General features: G+C 44.6%; 1 protein-coding gene across 2 annotated transcripts in view; it reads right to left on the reverse strand.

Annotated features, from left to right (window-relative positions):
* csmd2 (CUB and Sushi multiple domains 2) overlaps positions 1-19,424 on the reverse strand; it is a gene marked incomplete at both ends in the record, with an annotated part of 212,096 nt that extends 192,672 nt beyond the window's left edge. For both annotated transcript variants that reach the window (XM_079287579.1, XM_079287580.1), the window contains 2 exons: positions 4,759-4,975; positions 19,250-19,424. In XM_079287579.1, the coding sequence (XP_079143705.1) occupies positions 4,759-4,975; positions 19,250-19,424 (392 nt within the window). The remainder of the gene's footprint in view (positions 1-4,758; positions 4,976-19,249) is intronic.
* Positions 19,425-20,010: the final 586 nt, after the last annotated feature.

Raw genomic sequence — 20,010 nt, forward strand, 5'->3', positions numbered from 1 at the left:
AGGAGTAGCTTTTTTTTTTTATCAAATAATCTAGATCACCCTGATAAACTGCAGATTGCGGGTACTTCGGCCCGGAACAATGGTTAAACGACTGCTTTGGCACTATGAGCTGTGGAGAAAACTCTGGCTACCGTGCATTTTGTTCAGAGGCACAGCAGACACAGTTTTCATTTGAGAATTTATACTATTCTCCCTCCACAATGTTAAAACAGACATGCCCTGCATGTTAAAACACTCTCCTACTCATGACTTGTACTGCGCCTTCGGTATTGCAACCTTAAAAAATGTGACTGGCGTGATTTGCACAAGTTGTCACGCAAATCAACAAAATGAATTCCCTGCAGTGAGGAAAGCACAACATCCGCCTCCCACCATCCCTTTGTTAGGTGGTGTTTATCAATTTGTATCATGAAATGATTGGCTTTTTCTTACTTCCTGTCATGTTACAGTATGTGCTGGTGCTCTGTACATTGGATACCTGTCAAGATCAACAAAGCACTACAAGCATTTAAATAGAAATATTGCAAATCAACTTGTGCTCATTAGCTTTTTGTTTACAGGTTAAAGATTGAATGTTTTTATTATACGACCGGTCGAGCAGTACATTTTTTTTAAATAAGAGAGCTTTAACTCAATATATCTGATTTGCCCAAATCTAATTCTGTTTCACATGAGGATCTTCAATCTCAACAATCTCAAGCTACCCAAATCACTTTCTATCAAAATCAGTCCTTTGTTTTAACAGTCAAAAAAGGTTCACATTTATAATCTGTTTCAGGCAAAAGAAAAGTAATATCTATGTCTTATTTGTTGTTGTTTTTTTGAGAGCATACATTGGCTAAAATATGAGCAGGGAGCCATACATGGGCGTATCATACGTCTATTTTTAGTGATTGTGTTTTCATCCCCGAAGGTTTAAACGGCCCAACGGGCTCGCCTCCCAGAGTGTGTCGCCGAGCCCAGAGGGGCTAAACAAATGGCACATCTTTTAGAAGGGGTGCGCTGCATATTCAATCTCTTATCTGAGCAGGAAAGCATTTCATTTTACGCCGCCGCTGAAGTGTATCCTGTTGAGAACATTGACAGGCCCGGGGATGGAGGAATGTCAATAAGCAACACACACAATGAGTGATACACAGGATTTGGCAGATAAATTCACGGCCATCTAGTTGATTATTTCTCTAATCCGGTGTTACAGGGCCTAATAATTCTGCCTCACAGGTGAGTTGATGCCATAAATCTCCACATCGTTTCACTTTTTCCCAGCATGAGATGATGAAAAACAAACTATCACTCTTCCTCCTGTTTTTAGCAGACTGTCGTTAAAGCTGGCGTTGATAAGTGGCAGTCTCTCCATTAACAACCCAGTCTCAAAGGGACCATAAATCCTCCAGTGTGTGTGTGCATGCGTCGACGCTGTTGAAAAAGATGCCCAAACGTGAGCGGCGCAAACAAATTAAACTATGCAGCCTTGGAGCCATAAATGCTGGCAAACCCTCCTCCTCCTCCTCCTCCTCCTCCTCCTCCTCCTCCTCCTCCTCCTCCTCCTCCTCCTCCTCCTCCTCCTCCGCCGCCTCCGCCTCCTCCTCCTCCTCCTCCGCCTCCTCCGCCTCCGCCTCCGCCTCCTCCTCCTCCTCCTCCTCAGTTGGATATGGACTCTTCGCATCGATGGCCAATGCCGTCGCCACTCGTGTTCAAGGCAGGAAGTGCTGTTGTACGCCAGCCGCTCCCACCCTGACCCGCAGCAGACTTTGGCTCTTTACAAGCTTGACTCATTAACTAACACTGGAAGGCTCACACATATGATACATGCACACATGCTGGAGGAGCCCGGGGACTGAATTCAAATGAGCGTTGATCCACCCATTCATGACTATATACTAGTCTGTATAAAGTGACCGGCATGCACTTAACTTAGAAGTGATAAAACAGGAAATCATAGCTGCTCTAAAATGAGGAAACGACCTCCCAGCTCATCAAGTTGCAATCTTCAAATTGCTTGACGTCCAAAATCCAAAGAGAAGCATTTTGCATCATATAAATCAGAGTAAATCAGCAAAGCCTCACATTTCAGAGCTGAACACACACATACACTGCCTCGCAGTGTATGTGTGTGTTCTTCCTCCTCCACACACAAACTCATAGTGTGACACTCGCAGCACTGACGGCTGACTGTAGTGTTAATGCCACTCCCAGCACCATGCACTAGTCTAGTGCACCTTATTTAGGTCCTATTGAGCCCGTGGGATAAAAACCGGTCCCTTTCACGCCTCCTCCCTCCCTCTCTCACTCACTTCCCCCGCCCCTGCCAGACTGCCAGGCATTAAGTTCCTCAGTTCCATCACTCAATCACGGAGAGGAAGGCATGTGAAGAAATATGCCTTCACACACTCCAACAGCTTTTCCCTCTGCTGAAATGTACTCAGCGTTTCCCAATTTTTACAAGTAAGAAGTGTGCGCTCTTGTACAGAGTGAAAGTGAGTGAGCTGGGAGAGGTTGTGAGGGTGTGAATGTAAATATGCATGCATGTCCTGACAGACTGCTGTTGGCAGGTGAGAGCTGCTCCCAGGCTATTCTCCAAACATCTCCAAACGCACTCACAGACAATGCAAAAGAATGCCTCCTTTGAAAAGAGAGGAACTCTGGTAAAAGACTCCACCAGCAGAATCTAAAAGAGATCTATGTTCCCTACACCCCCCCCCCCCCTTTTTCACCCTTTTCTTAAAATTCATTTTCTTTCCCCTCACTTATTTTCAAAGCGATTAGACGGAGAGAGTGGAACGCCCCCCCCGTCCCGCTGGAGCATCAATATACAACAGAGCCCAGAGGTCCAAACAGGAGAAAGGCTGAGGAGAGCAGCGCGCAACACAAATCCATAATGGATTTTCTTTTCTCTTTCATTCGCTTTCTGCAGGGAGATGCAGCGGAGACACCACTGGCACAGAGAGCGAGAGCGAGAGCGAGAGCGAGAGAGAGAGAGAGAGAGAGAGAGAGAGAGAGAGAGAGAGGGTTGTCGGCAGGGAGAAACAGAGTCAAGAGACTCAAAACAGTCTCAATAACAAAAGCCCGTACGAATATTTCTCTCATCTCGTCGCTGGAGGGCTCGCATAACACATGACTTACACTCTGTGCAAGGACAAGCTCAGACCAGAAGGTGACAGGAATTAAAAGCAGCTTTGGTGTCGCTTCAACTGATTAGATGCAGAAATTGCCGCTAATTAAGTTCGCCTGTAAGTGAGGTAGTGCCGAGAGGTCTGAGCGATATTGGGCTGCAAGCAATACTCTCCCGAATGACATAAATACATCAGTGAATAGCAGCTCTGTGGCTGCGTCTTATATTTGCAGTGATTACAAATGGAATTCTGTCTCTTTAGATGGCCATTCATGCGAACAATACTGATTTGAAAATGGATGAAAATGTTTGAACTTAGTGAGCAGGAAACTCTGCAAAACCAGAGAGCGTATTTCAGTCCGCAATGTTAGCACAGTGCAGCCCTTTCTGAGGCTGGTCAATTCACTGTTGAGGATGACACTGTTGATTCAGAAATTGTCTGCATTGAGCCTTCACACGCAAGTGAGCTTCATTTCATTTTGCTCGTAGCTCTGACGCACAGCATGGTACCCAGAGTCGATGAATAACTTTGAGTGCTGTCAAAGTGCCTTCTATTAATCATCAAAGGATCTGCTTCAACCGCCTCTGAATGCAACACTGATAACAGTTTTGATTGTAGTAGCTACTGCCTCTTTTCCAGTCTCCAGTTTATCAAAACCTTCAAGTCCAAATAACTCTATCAGGGACATTTTCAGCTGAATGCGACTTGGATCTTAATTGAATGGTTTTGGCAATCAGTTGTATTGGTTACAATAACTCCCCACAGTAATCAATGACATTTGGGAAAACAGTGACCTGACTATACCAAAATCTGATGGTAGGGAGGTTGTGAGTAAGAGTTTAGTCAGATTAGCAATCACAAAGTTGAGTGAACCTAAAATGTCACGAATAAGCCTAAATTATGAGCACGCTCAGCTTCTCCAAGTATGGGTTACAGTTAAATCAGGATGCTTATCTGTAAAGTGTGATGGATGTTTGCAACAGATGTCTTGAAAACAATGTTTTCATTCTCTCTCTTCCACAAACGTTCCGCTATTGTGGGGGGTTTGTTTGAAACCTGCCGGACTGTCTGAATCCTCACTTTTCTTGGCCTTTTACTGGCAAGATCACAGCGTTCCCAGATCTCAGCCCCTTTACCCCCCTCTCTGTCCTGCCTCAGCCTGTAGGCACCATGTAGAACTTTCATGGACTGCTAGTGTTGCAAAAAGTCTGAATCTGAATATGTAGACATAACGTGTTTCAAAAGACTGCGCTCTCTTCTTTTTGATCTTTGTGATTACTGTCAAAAAGAATGCCCTCTGAGCTAAAATAATCCAGAAGCAGAGCATAGAACTGAAATCTTGAAAACATGTTTCCCGAGCTTCAATGCAGACTGGCGGGCCAACAATGTAGTACATACTTCATGGTCTGTATTGCAAGTGGGGTGCGGGTTAACTTATTGGGTACAGTGTCATTACTACCAACAGGAATCATTTCCACAAGATGAAGATAGGACCAATATTATAATAATCCTGAATCATCCTTGAAATGTGCCATAGCCTTGCCTTTAACATTCCAGCAAATTACACATACCCTTTGTGTTGTTGACGACACATTTGAGACATTTGGTTTGGTGAATACATGCATGCAGTTAAAAAAGGCTCTACCTTGTCCGTAGGTTCCCCGGGCTGGGTGGTCCGTCATATACAGACAAGATGTCAAAGTCCTCCTCGAGGGCGAACCCTTGAAACACCAGCTGTATCCTGTCGTGCTCCGCCGCCACGATCACCCATGTACAGTTGGCATAGTTAGGATAACCGTAAGGGTAGCCGGGGCTTTCTATCGTCCCGTTGGGACTGTGTAGTGTGTAACTGCAGTTCTGAGCTGCGAAGAGAAAGAAAAAAAAAAAGAAACAGGCAGTTATTAAGAGTGTAAGGCGTGTTAGAACTCCTAGCAGAGTGCAGAAAGTATTTATAGAGTATGAAACCAAATAAAAGACACGCCTCTGCATCAAAAAAACAGAAATGATATAAATCCATACTCACACTTAAATGCACACCCACAGTCAAACCGCACCAATTGCTGCAGCATCCATTATCACCAACAGCATGCAGCCTGAGCCATTATTACTGCAGTGCTAAATGGCTTACCCTCTCCCAGCTTTCCCCACCTCTACCACCTCCATCATCACACACTTGTTCACTCACTGGCCCTTTCACCACATTAGTAATAGGTCCCAATATATGGCATAGTTGGAGAGGGGAACATGAGAGGACAGGAGAGGACGCAGACACACACAAGTACTACATTAATTCTGCTCATCCTGTATTTTCGTCAGCAGCCGCTCAAACTGCCTTCAGTCTTCACTTCGAATTGTGTATGTGGCCATGCATCAGAGCTGAGCTTCGGGTAGATGTGGGGAGTGGGACCTATGAGGTGTAACTAATCCCTGAAGTGGAGTGACGTGTGATTGCAGTTGTATTTTGTGTAGCTGGTTGTCAGGGTTGATGCACTAATTGGTGTCTGTATGTGTATGTCACCCTGCAGATCATAATCCACTCAATTAATGGCTGTCTCCTCCAATCAAAAAAAGGTGAATGTTGAAGTTATTTTCGTCTTCCAGACAGCAGTCAGTCAGCAGTCAGTGGCGGACTGACAAGAGAACAACGTGTGAATACATTGGACAACACCACACACCATATATTGTAAGTAGCCTCATGTGCAGCTTTTAAACTAAGACCGCAGGGATGTAACATCTTCTGAATTACTTTCCCTTTGCAGAAGAAACCCGAGGACCACACAAGCCCTGCATAAAGACATATCCTTATAGAGGGACTGAATGACAATATCATGCACGAATACATGCTATTTATACAAAGTGTCCCTTTGTTTGCTTCAGCCACAAACCTGAATGATAATGCAGCCTGATTAAAATGCAATTCGGAGAATATAATTAGAGGACATCTGTTATCTGCATTACCCACATTATTCAACATTACAAACACTTGCAGGAGATATGATTTCTGTTTTGTAAATTTGCATCCATACTCTTAACGGCGTAAATGTCTGGAATAAGTCAATGCAACGAAATGAGCTATGCTACCTGAGGGCATTAAGACAGGGCAGTAAAAAAAAAACGAGAATCTTGAGTAAACACACTGCAGCTTCGAAAGCATGTAAATCCCTCCAAGGGGGAATCCCTCATTCAATTCTTGTGAAACATACAGATCCTGTGCTACTTTGTATGCGCTCTCTGATTTGAAGAGCAATCCCACAGCTACAAATCTGTTCAAATGTTTACTCTGAATTGTGCCTCATGTCTGAACAAAACCAGCAGGGATTTACAGGTAATAAGGCACCAAGCGTCAACACAAGACAACAAAAAGGATAAAATTGGCCAATTGTCCTTCCTCTCAGTCTTACTATCAACCCAAATAAATAAAAAAAGTTTTTAAGTAAGTACAGGGAGAAAAAAAAGAGAATAAATTACCAAAAATCACACGGATAGTCCCTGGCTAGCGAGACGAGGGAACGCTGCATTTGTTTTCACGGCAATAATCAAGCCCGGTGTTTGATTTCAGGGGCTACATGCCACATCGGGTGTTTATGAATTCTGAAATGCCGCTGGAAAAAACACTAACTGACACAGACAATTGCATCCAAATGAACAAAACCAATACTAGCATTTTGTTCTCCCAGGCAGCCAAGCAAAACAGTATCACAATATGTTTCTTGGGTTGGGGAAAAATGGGTGACAGTGTCAGGAGGTAAAGACCCAGACTGTCTGAATAGCATCAGTAGGAGCTGAATGATAATAGCATTTCCAGTCATCATGCCACTGTGAGCCTGTCTCACCCCCCCCCCCAAAAAAACAGGCAGGGGCCTCTTTCAGCTGTCGCTTTTCAGCACTTCATAAGCACTCGATCTCTTCCAAAAGATGCTAATGTGTGTGCACTTGAACCCTGGCCACTTAAAAACACTTCAGCAAGCTGTATAATGGTGCATTGTGAGTTCAAATCTTTGTTTGCTGTGGAGATCTGCAAGTGTGACATCGGAATCTTTGGAAAATAAATGTGGGAATACATGAATAAAATAGTGTAAAACAGCAACTAAATATGACCTATATACTGTATAGAATGCTGAGAATAACTGAGCAACACAGTGTGTGTTCATGTTTATTTTCCCTGTGTCTTCTCTGAGTCCTCATCTTTAACAAGTATCAAGAGAGAAGAAGAAAAAGATCAAAGCCAAAGCTATCTCCATCAGATTTTTCATTAACGCCTAATTTTAAATAGGCCCTGCAAGTTAGCATCCACCCTCCCAATTACCTCTAGGTCGATACTAATATCTAGGTAAAACCTCGATATCCACCTCTCCCGCCTGGTTTTCACATCTACAGCATGGTCAATAATCTCCTCATCAGGTTCAAGTCGCTAAATTGTTCCTAAGTTTCAGGACGGACTCGAAATTCTAGCAAAAAGGAAAGATTATACGTGATCCTTCAGGTTTAAAGGACAAATCCTTCATGTGAGATATCAACGTGTTTGGAGTGCAATAGCCCTCCAAAAAGCCTCACCAAAGGACGATGTCTTTGCAGCTGAATAAAAGTGCTTCATATCATCATAGTGCATTTGTTATTAGGGGACGGAAGATGCCATATACATACTGATATATGATCAGCCAGGCAGGACAACAGGCTCTGTGTTTTATGGGCATAATTAAGCCAAAACAATCATGACAGAGAATAAGTACACCGAGTCTCCCAGAGCTCGACCGAATGCTGTTATGAAGTGTGAGCATCTGTGTCTAAGTGACCAACTCTTAAATCGATAACGACACACACAATCTGGGACAAAAGAATAATATAATGCTTTTAGAGAGCCTGCTGTTTTGGCTGCAGCGAAAAAGATTTTATCCATGCTGCAAAATAGATGGACAGAATTGAATGGGACACAAAGCAGACGCATCAAAGTTCACTTGAGAATGCACTTATGTGGGCATTAAGAAGCAATTTACAACATCACCACGTTTGATTTTGATGTTGCCTCAGTAATGGCGGGTCTGCTTTGCCAGATGTGCTTGCTGCACCGCGTAGTCTTAGAAGTGCGTTTGAGGTAAACCAAGGTGCTGTAAGTCTACTCTCTGTGTCCTTTGAAAACCCAGAGCCTTCGGTGAAAGAAGTCGACCCTTCACGTTGGTCTCGGTTGAATTTAAGGCTCGCCCAGGATGCATTATGAAATTAGCTTTTGGGAGCTGATGGGAGCTGGTGACCCCTTGTGTAGCCCCTCAGTGTAAATCTGTAGGGGGGAGCCCATCCTTCAGTTGAGCCCACTGACACACCATAAAGACCCCATAAAGGCACTGCTGGCCGTGCTGTTTTAGCCCGGTAGACCCCCGTTAAAGTAGAAGGTCAAATTGCTCAGAACAATTATGAATATGGGGTAAATGGAAATACGCTGGTTCAGCAATTAGGAAAATTGCCAACTGGTTGGAGTAGATAGCGTATTTCATCCTTCAGCATGTTTATGGCAACCGTTTGCACTGGCTTGTACTGGAATGTTAACTGTGCTTGATATATGTGGATGTTCAACAGATATGTTGTCCGCTGCTGAGCCCTCTCTGCCAATGGCAGCATCATCTTGGCACGAACAAACTCCGGCGTGAACGCTGCCAAATGGGCGTACAGGGAGAGGTATGACCTTGCCGGGGCAGCACTCCAGGTGCTCCATGCGTATGTCTGTGTGTGTGTGTGTGTGTGTGTGTGTGTGTGTGTGTGTGTGTGTAGGGGGAGCTATTGTTTGCTTTGCGAGGGCAGTTGTTTCGTAGCGGGGCACACAGAGCTGCGGCAGTGACACTTTGATGAATCGATGGTCACTGTGTGCTGTGCTCTGGCAGGACAGCACACCCCTCAGAGCGGAGGAAGGAGACAGGGCGAGACCAAAGGAGAGCGATAGAACGAGGGCTACGGGGGGCAGACAGGAACAAAGCAGACTGACTGGCTGACTGAGTGTATGGACAAACGAGAAGATCGATCTTTAAGACGAGAGAAATAATAGAGGCAACGGTGAGGTGAGGGACAAACTAGGTGGAATAGAAAATAGCAGCGGAAAGGCAAAGAGAGGGAGGAATGAAAGTGTGTGAAAAAGATGATGTCGGAAGGGCACCAAGAGGAGGAGCAACAACCAATGGGAGAGATACAGTAGAGACAGCCAGTGTGACTTTCAAAGCAAGATAGCGCTTAATCTGCAATGTAAGCGAAACTAGAGGTCTATTTCAAGGGACGCGTAATCAGTGCATTGCTATGTGTGCGTGTGGAGTGAGACACACATGTCTGTGTATGGAGGTATCAGTTGTCTGCACACGTTTAAGTGTAATCCCTATACCCTGTGTGGGTATAGCGTCACATATCTGCATGCAACTCCTCTGTTGAGATGCCGTTACAGCTACAGCAGCTCTCAAGGGGAAGACATTTCCTCTTGGCGAACATAATCCCCCACATCACATTCGCATAATACCATAAAGACACAAACAACACTTGCAATTCAAAACTGCAAATCTGTTTTCTGGGCTCCAATCTTTTGGTTCTGTTTCATTTATCCCCTCTGCCTCAGCCTGATCTCTTCATTTCAGTTCAAGTTTGCCTTTGGACAAAAGACAAAGATGCAGGCACCGTCTTGTTTTTGCAGTCTACAATAGCAATGCCGTACGTCTCGTGTTCCGCAAAATGTACACAACTGAAGAGAAGAAGACTTTTTGCTTGATGTTTGATATTACAACAGTGCTTAGCATGGTACTATGACATTGTTAATAAATGCAAGGATGCAGCTTGGAAACACCATGTATTGAAATGACAAATCAGTGCAACAGGAAACTACTCTGCAATTGTTCCAACGCATGTACATCAAAGGAAACCTTGGTCACAAGAACCACGCACTCATCCATTAAATTGGACCATAAACTACCTCTTTCAAGTCTCTCCCATCATATAGCTGTGATGCAGAGTTCAGCTCTTTCCTCATTCTCCAGAGAAACCATAAAGCCTTCATACATGCGGTCCATCAGGGCCTATATCCATACAAAATGAGAGGAAACTGTGAATAATTTCAAACCAAATAAGTGCGTCCCTTTGGGTTTATCGAGTAGCAAAGCTATCAACGATCACATATAACCTACCCCATGAGTAATCTTCAAACAACCAACTGTTTTGTGTGTGTGTGTGTGTATATGTGTGTGTGTGTGTGTATGTTTACCAGTAACTGCCTCCCTGGTGGCAAGATAAACCCTTCCGCCCCATAGATCCTCTCAGCACCACTATTTGTCTCTTGATGTGTCAGCGCATATGCACGCATCATATCCGAATTAACCTCGAGATGGCCGCTATTAAAATGGAAATGGGTGAGCTCAGCTATCACGCTCGCCTCCATACATTAGGCTAATGCCTGGGCCAGGACGACGCCGTCTGCCATGACAGACAAGCCAAATGCAGTGGAAGGCACTTGCGATAGGCTTGCTCCCACTTAGCCCAGTGGGCTGAACGGTAAAAGCTGTTTCCTGCAAAAGGCCACAAAAAAATGGAGCTTGCATTTCCATAATGGAGCACAATCGAAGCTTCGGAAATGCCTCCTGCTGCATGAACGTGTGGTATAAAATATTGATCTGTGTAAACACATACAGAGAGGACACTTAGGCAAACGCGTACGTAAAAGCTTCTGCCACATCTTAGGGTCAAGGGTCTGTTGACGTCGAGGTCAAAACACATAGTTAACACATGCACTCATACACAAAAATGGGAGAAATGTGTGTAGGAAATAAACACCTATGTGCAAACATGTAGCCAAAGATTAAAGCTTCAAAGAAAGCACGCAGAAATTCACTCTTGCACAAGTGCATGCACACATTCCTCCTGTTGTCATGACTGGCTAAAGAGGCACAATGGAGCAAGTGTTCTCTCAGACAGGGAGGAAGAGAAGGAGGGAGCCAGGCAGTTCCTTCCAGCTGGGTCATATTTAACCAGCAGTATCATCATGCCAGCCAAAACCACCTGCAACACAGCCACCCACACACTCTCAGCCCATCTCGAAAACCGAGCCAGCATTTGCCCGGTTCAAACACTGCTTTGAGATATGATTTTGTAATCTTCATCGTGTTGCTTTTCTCATTACCTCCTCTTCTTAGCAATACACATAAATAGCCCATGGTATGTTGGTGTTGCTGTGAATGGCACAGCTCCTCAACAACGCACGCACAGAGGCCTCACGCTGACCAACATAAAAAAGCCCATTCAGAGTCAAAGGCATGTTACGGTTCCGTTTCACACAGATCGCTGATACAAATGGGCCTCCCACACAAAACACAGCGAGGCTAGATGCCGGGAGAACTGTATACCTGTCAGCGTGTTTTTATGACTGTGTGTGCGCATTTGGATTTTTGTGATATGAGCTACAGCACTTGAACGCAGGCCTGCTTCCTAGTACTCAGACATGGACATCCCTTACTCTCTGCCCTGGTTTCTCCTCAACTGGAAACACTCTCCCAATGAGCCAAGAGGTATGTTTGGAGTTTCAGAATGAATTCAAGCTGTTTGTTTCTAGATCTTCATTTGTTTTTTGCAGATAAGCTACACTGTGTAGGCGGATATGTCACATCATCCTAAAATGACCTTATTTTGTGTGAATGTTTTAAGCTGGTTGGCTTTGAGCTTTCATTTTGTCATTTTCTTTTTGTAGATATTTTGTAAAAAGACATTTTTACTGCAGTGGTGGTTATTGCATATTCACCTCCCTTGGTTTGCTGTGTTTGGTGGTGGTGCACAATTGTACTCTAAGTACACCCCCCACCCCCCCCCCCCCCCACACACACACACATCTGCAAAAACACATGGACACATTCGTGCCTCCAATCATTTCAGTTTACCCTTCCATTCTCCCAAGTACTTATGAGAAGAAGCACAATCGGGTGTGACACTAATGTGCGAAACACTGACGGTCAATTATCGCCTAATTTCCCATTCTGCTCACATCTGACAGCTGCTGGCCCTTTGAGTTACGTTCGACTGAACCTATGCTGAATGGCACAACCTTAGTCACATCCTGCAGTGTATTTGCACATAAATTGCACCAGAAATAAGTGAATAAACTTACACTTTCAGGACTCGAACCAATCAATAGCGTCAGGAGGTGGGGAAAGGCAATTATAAATCTGTTAAATGTACGACAAGCGTGCTGATGTGTGTTATAGTGTGTGGGTATTCATGAACATTTGATCCTCTCTGAGCAGTGTACATTAAACCCCGAGAGGAAGCGCTGATCCGAAAGGTCAGGTCATGACCATCCCAGCAGCACTATCCCATCTATCACTGAGAGATGGATGAGCAGCAGCTGATCAATCAGCCTAACCTCAACTTACTGTAGCACACTTTAACCTTTCGACTCAGATCCTAACTGCCCTCCAGGAAGGCTCGAGTGTCAACTATTGACCACCGCCATGATTAATGGGCTGCATGCATCACTCGCAAATGGATCATTCATTTTAAAGGAAATATGTCTCTGCATATTGCATTGCTACAATGCTGACAGCATTAGATTGGGAATAGTTGCATTGGCAGTGCAAATGGAAGCCAATGTTGTTTTTTCAAGGATTAAGAGAGTGAGAAAAACTAAATACTTTGACACCGTGTCAGATTAGCAACTGTGTCTACAGATTTCAAATTAAGCATTTGTCTCCTACTGTACTTCAGGGACACAGTCGCATCAAGCAATGTTCAATTGATATCTGTCCCTTTGTTCCTTGATATCATTACGCTTTATAGGTAAACACAAACATAAGATAACGAATTCCCAAATGTAATGTATCTTATAATCTGTCTATTTTAGGACACTGCATTTCTTGACTGCTTGACCGATAATGTTGTCTGGTCCATTCCGGTGGGGAAGACATCAGGAGGCACTTTCCACTCATTTCCACTCATTAGGAATTTATTTTCTCCCTGGCAGTAAAATACTTACTATGAGCCAGCACACAACTGCTGTAACGTTCAGTTAAACCGGTTCGGACAACACCAACTTTGAGGGTGATTAACTCTAGCAGACACACTTTCGCCTGACTTTAGATCGAAGCTTGCTAGCCTCGGAATGTTAGGGCTGTTTCCACTCTGTACGGACCTCACAAGTGTAGGAATGCATGGCGAACGCACACACTCACTGCCTCTCCCCACATGATGACTCTGCCTCTTTCCCAGAAAAAGACCACTGACAGATTGCCTCTACGTTGAATAGAGAGCGGAGCGGTACAGGAAAGGGAAAAAAAGACAAGGACAAGATACCCCCTGCCCAGGATCTAATCTTCAATCTCTGGGATCACTGATATCTGATAAGAACAGTGTAAATCAGGAAGCAAAAGAACCCCCTGCCTGAGCTTTGGGTCTATACAAGACAGACAAGGCATCTACATCCGTCTCTCACTTTGTGAGGATTTACAGTAGCTGGAGAGAAGAGAATCTGAATCAAGATCGAGATCTTTGTCATGTAGCTTTTCTCCCACACGACTCAAGGAGATTTAAACCGTGGTTTTGTTTTCTCTATTCATCTATTTTATTGATTTTCACCAGAAATTATCGAGTGAGGATTGAACATTGTTTCTTTTTTTCCTGACATGTCTTGCCTCGCAGCAGTTGCCTGTTACAGTAGTTGCAGATATTCACATCTTGGAGCTGCCCACTACAACCAAGTTGTTCTTCTGTCTTCAACCGGGGATTGTGTGTAGGAAAATAACAAAAAAGACAAGAATCATTGCTCACATATCCTTGAGCAAGGGACTTTGACATAACTCCACCATCCTCTATCAAGTGTTTTTAATAGAGTTGAACCCCTAAAAAGCGAACAGAAGAACACAGAAGAGCTCACGGGAGTGTGATGTGGATGTAAAGCACAGGCACTGCCAGAATAGAGCCACATTTAAATCCCCTTAATAAGTAAAGCAGCCAAAATATGCATTTATTAATGTATCAGACCTAAGGTGATATAAGAAGGAAGCATGTATTTGTCATTTGCTTTCCACAAGATTTGTCAAATTTGAAACTATTTACATTGTAAAATGTGGCTTTGTCATGTATGTGCATCATATTTAAATATTTAATGAAAGTTAACTATTTTATTACTGCAACACCATAAAACCTAATAGATGAAATGACAGAGAGCTATTGAATTGTGCTGAAAATGAATTAGATGTACCTCATCATCTCATTAAATGCCACTTTAATCAAGAAATTCTGCAAATGCGCATCTGGCTATAGGTTCATAAGGTCTAATGTTCCAATTTGTGTGGCTAGCGTGTGTGTGTGTGTGTGTGTGCGTGTGTGCGCAGCTGCATGAATGCATTCAGGATTTGTTGTTTTTGTTTGTGGGAAAGTCTGCATAAATTAGTGACTTAGTGTGTATGTGTGTGTGTGTGAGTCACTGTGTGGCTGTGAAAAGTGTGACGAAGCACAGTGACAGAGCTCTGGCCATCTGGAGACAGATGACAGTTTGAATCACCAGAGAGGAGGATGGAGGAAGAAAGCGGAGGGGGCGGGATGGATGGGAGGGAAGGAGGACATGAGGGAGAAGGTACGAGGGGAAGACAGAGAGAGGAGCAGGATGACATCAGCAGGTGGGTGAAACACACAAGGACGAACGCATGGACACGCACACACATTACGTCTCTCTGTGGCCCGTTGAGCTATGGCTAATGACCTGCTTGTCAACACTTTAGCCTCATCATCTCAGAGCGAAACAGGGTGGCAACTGATAGACTCATCCAAACACACACACACACACACACACACATACACACACGTGCCCACGAGCTTACTTGCACGCTGTTAGTTGTTGTAATACAAGTCAGCTTGATGCCTGATAAGAAGATTTGCCTTCCAAATAGAAAATCACCCAGCGCTCAAAAGGCACAGAAACATGGGCCCGGATTTTCTCTCAGCTTGTGGAAGCTTATCGCCCCTCTACTCCAACACTCGCCTTCCCTCTCTGCCTCTCATTTCCCCTCACAGTTGATTCCGTCCTGCTGTTTCGCCGTTTTTCCCTCCCTTTGAAACCTCTTGATGATCTCCATCTTCATCTTGACCACCACTCTCCATCCCACTCCAAAGTTCTCTCTCCTTCACTCAAGTATGCAATGCGTAAGTGGCAGTGGCAATACACATCTACTTTGCATTCCAGACATTCATTTTTTTCCGTGTCGAGTAAATAGATATCATCCGTTTCTCGGCTCCCATTCCGTCCTTTATTGCTCAACGGTGAATGTAGAGAGCAGATGGGAGATGGGATGCAGCAGAGCGTGCAGGTATATGGAGGATTGAGAGTGGTAGGCAGACATGTGGGAGAGAAGTGAGGAACAAAATGGAAGGGATAAGCCCATATTTATCATGAAAACATAAGACACACTGTACTCTGTGTTTGCTAAGTTGTTAGGACTTACAGGGAGAGGTGTGATCAAGTGTGTTCACAAACCTCCTAGACCAGCTCTATTATACCTTCCACATATCTTGAGCCAACATCTACCAAACATGCAACACGATGTCTATGATGGTGGTTTACAATATGGTGTTTGTGATCCACGTTAATTCTTGGTTAAGGATGAAATCAGAATTCCAATAAGGACAAGTTGACATCTTCACATTGCTTGTTTAGTCAAACCAACAGTCCAAAATCCAAAGATAGCTCATCTCCTATATCTACGTCATGTTGGGCATTTGTTTACCTCATAATTACTTTATCAAATTAGTTGAAGATTACTTTCCTGTCTAATAATTTTAGCAAAGACATAATGTAGGATTATGACTGCTATTTGTCTAGAATTCACTTTCACAATGCCTAAAACGTAGAAAAGCTACTTAATTCACTATGAACAGCAGAAACATTGCAATATGATCTCGTCAATCAGGGGTCTGGAAAATGTGTCTAATTGAAGTTTCAAAGCCATGAAAACATTGGAGAAATCCCAATTTGAAGAGCCAGCTCGCCCTCCACTGAGGAGCAGCTGTTGCTGAGGCGGCTGGCTGGTGGAGCTGTCCCTGGTGCTGAAGAGAACTTCAGCTGCGCGGCGAATTCAGCCGCGCCTGTCCCTGCCCAGGGTGCTGAAAGTGTCACTCTATGGCGAGTTTGTGGTGATCTCATGTGTTACTGAAAGCTCCCGCTAAATTAGCCCATTACTAATTGTATTTCAACACACCAAAAGCTGCAGTAAAAGTGTATTCGAAACTAATAGATTCTACTCTCATCGCTCATTCTATTCTGAGGTGAAGTGACGATATTAGATACTTCATTTCTAAAAGTGTTTCCAAATAGGTGTTCCCAATTAAAATTGTATCAGTTAGTTTTATGTGCCTGAAGGTCTTTATAATGAAAAAGTGCAAATATGAGTTTGACATATTTTTTTTTTGGATTTGTGCAACTTCAAAAACGACTTAATTACAGGGTTTCTCTCACTGTGTTATTGCCTGGAAACTAATGCGCACCCGCCCACATGCGCCTGTGCGCTCCTGATCCCCAAAACATCTGCGCACGCACATACGCGCACGCACACACACACGCTTTCGCCCCGTCTCTTTCTTCAGGAGCATCATGAGAATATAAGCAGATGTCATGAAGCGAAAAAGATAAAAAGGAAAGGGGCATCGGGCCCTCCAGTCATCATAACATTACGGCAAGTTGCATCATGAGCACAACCCGGTGCCTTTGTAAGGAGAGCGTGGCAGAGAAGGGGAAGACGACGACGCGTGATCTTGCGTGTAAGTGGACATGCTGAGCGACAGTCTCATGCGCCGCTGACGAATGATCTAACACCGGTCGAGTTGGCGTGGAGAGCCGAGACATGCACCAGATAGGCACGTCATCTTCAACCTGCCTTCTCTGTCCTCCTCCTCCTCCTCCTCTCACCCGGCCCTCGCAATCCCTTCTCTGCACGATTAAATGAATAGAGGTTGATTACCGTTTATTGAGCGACGAGTCCGCTGGGACAGCTGGTTTTGATCACATGGAGATAGCGCACGCTACTCTCTTCAATATCTCTGTTAAAACCTTCCACATATATCTATCTTTTTCTATGTGGCCCTTGGGAATGGTAATTGTGTTGCAAGGGAGGCTGAAAACGGTTTGAAGTGAGACCGGTTGATGAATGAAAACAGTACTAAAGCACTATTATACTGAGACACGGTGCTTATTAAACACAGCTTTTTTTATGCTGCATCCCACATCACATGCATCTGTTGGCCACTGCTGGTCATTAATTGGCAAGTCTTGCTTTGGTTTGATAAAGTCTGTGGGTTGGGAAATGCCACGAAGCCCGGGTCTTCTCTTCCCTCTCCACTCCGCCTCTCAGCATAGCGTGAAGCTCTGGTGCCGCTCAATGGGAGGATGGGGCAATTGCTGGTGGCTGCAGAAGCACCGGGGGGGACGCGCTAGACCACCTCAACGCCGGCTTGCGGTATTTAAACGTATTTATGGACACAGTTTAAAGTAAACGTAACAGAGGGCGAGATAGATAGTCCAGCTATTCCTCTTTGTAAATATGTGCAATAAGTTAGAGTCGCTTTACTGGCTCCGAGAGTAGACTCAAACGGCAAGGGAGTGGGCAATAAAAAGCTCCCCGGACGCAAATAAAACAAGAAGCCTCCGACGAATACAGCCACAATGAGATTTACTCCACATGAAAGTCGAGAGAGATTTGTCAGTATCATTGGCACTGAGCTGTGTGTGATAAACCTACGTCTCACTGAACCCATCTGGGTGCACGGTTGATGCCACAAGTTTGATCAAAAGTGGGTGACACGTGGGAGGTATAGTTGGTGGGAGACATGAGGGATGACGCTTCTGTTGGAATAGTAATGATCAAGCTCAAACCACACTTATGCAGCATGAGACGACGCCGCAAACTGTGCTTTGGTGATGCTGAAAATGTGCCCAGTTTTCTCTCACTCTTGGATTAAGTGCTGTCCAAACCAAAAGGTACGAGTGGGCGAACACAGCGCCATGACTCACTGTCAAATTCATATTGTGGCCGTGGCAGTATTCTTGCCTTTTGCTAAAAATAGTGCCTATTCTGTGGTGTGGAGCCAAGACAGTGATACAACGGTTGGCTTTATTTGCCAAAAGAACATGCTCAGGATGGCAAACATTCGTGTGCCTCTTTCCCGAAAAGCAATGGGCTCTAAATAAAGCCACAGGCTTTTTTTTTTTTCTTCTTCATGAATGTCCACAGAAAAAAAACAAAAAAACATGGATCAGTAACCGAGTCTCTCCTTTCACAAACCCACTGTGTTGCGAAGACGTGAAAGTAAATGAATAGTAATGATAATCTGTTGAATGCGCAGCTCCGGTTGCACGATTTCCATTTGCAATTATAACCGAGGACAGAAACCCCAGAGTCAGTTAATTAGCCTATACACACACACACACACACACAAAGAGAGAGAGCGAGAGAGAGAGAGAGAGAGAGAGAGAGAGAGAGAGAGAGAGAGAGAGAGAGAGAGAGAGAGAGAGAGAAAAAAAGAGAGAGAGAGCACAACATGGTATTAATTGATGTATCGGCCACTTGGGCACATGGGAGTTCTGAGGGTCTGAGGTTGGAAACTGAGAAGAAAAAGAAAATTCACTCTCTCTCTCTCACACACACACACACACACACACACTCTTTTGGACTCTGAACAGCATAATGATAAGCATCCTGATTGATCACCTAACACAGCCTAAGGTTTCTCTGTACCTGTAAAATATCCTTTACAGGTAGCAGGAATCACACAATATGTGTATTTATTCATCCCCACAGCTCATTAAATCCACCCTCATTCCCTCAGAAAACACCTCACACAGTCCTGCAATGAAATGCAGCAACAGATTCAAGGTAAGACAGAGGCTCAGTTGCAATTCCAGAGGAACCGCGGTCACCAAAATAGCCACCCGACCAGCCACCTCTCCTCTATTAATAACTTTGGGTTCTCGCACAGCGACATCGCAGAAAGGTAGACTCTAAATGCGCTTTTAGGATGAGTGCGCGTGTGTGTTGCTGATGCTCATTTGCATTCAGTGAGGGATTGTGGAGGGTGGGCGGTGGAGTGGGATAAGCCTGCTGTATTTTGCAGGTCTTCGGCGGTACAGATGGGGGACTTACCCTTTACTGAGGCGGCCAGTAGCCCCATGTATAAGAACAGCACCCGGCTCCAATGGTGCGCCTGCACTCCCGACTTCATTAGCGAAAAAATCCGTATTCCGTCCCCTTTCCTGCATGCGCATTCCGGTGCTCTCGCAAGTCCAGTTGCTCCGTCCCGATTTGAAGCGGCGGTCATGGCAGGGCTTTTTCTCTGGTCTGGCAGGCACGGTACTTCTCAGATGGTCAAAAAAGGGAGATTCACTCGGTGTCGGCGCTGAGAAAAATCCCAATGCATGGAGGAGGCTCGGATCTCGCAGCTGGACTGAACCATGTCATGCGGGGACCGAGGGGTTCAGAGTCTCTTATCTGAGAGGATATATTTCACACCTAAAGGGAGAGAAAGGAGGGAAGGCAAACCGCGGGGGAGACGTGATTCAAGTGGTCACTGATCTACCCAGCACGCGTAAAAAAAAAAAATTCACGAAAATCCCTCGTCCGCTCCACATATGTAGTTGATATTACCAGACGTTAAAAAAAAACACAGGAGATCCCTCCTTCAGGTCGTCCCGCAGCACTTATTTGTCCTTCTCTTGGGTTTGTCTCCTTTTAGCAACAACAGTTGCGGTGCCGGTAATCCACGTTTGAACATGTCATTGGACCGAGATTCACAGGAACCAACGCTGAATGATTGAGAGCCACACAGGTTATCCGGATCCAAGACAAAAAATCGCCTCGTTCGAGAAGTTCTCAACCAACGTAGTCAGTCGTCAGTGATCTGACTA

This window comes from Melanostigma gelatinosum (genome assembly GCF_949748355.1).
Source record: "Melanostigma gelatinosum genome assembly, chromosome: 17".
Classification (NCBI taxonomy): Eukaryota; Metazoa; Chordata; class Actinopteri; order Perciformes; family Zoarcidae; genus Melanostigma; species Melanostigma gelatinosum.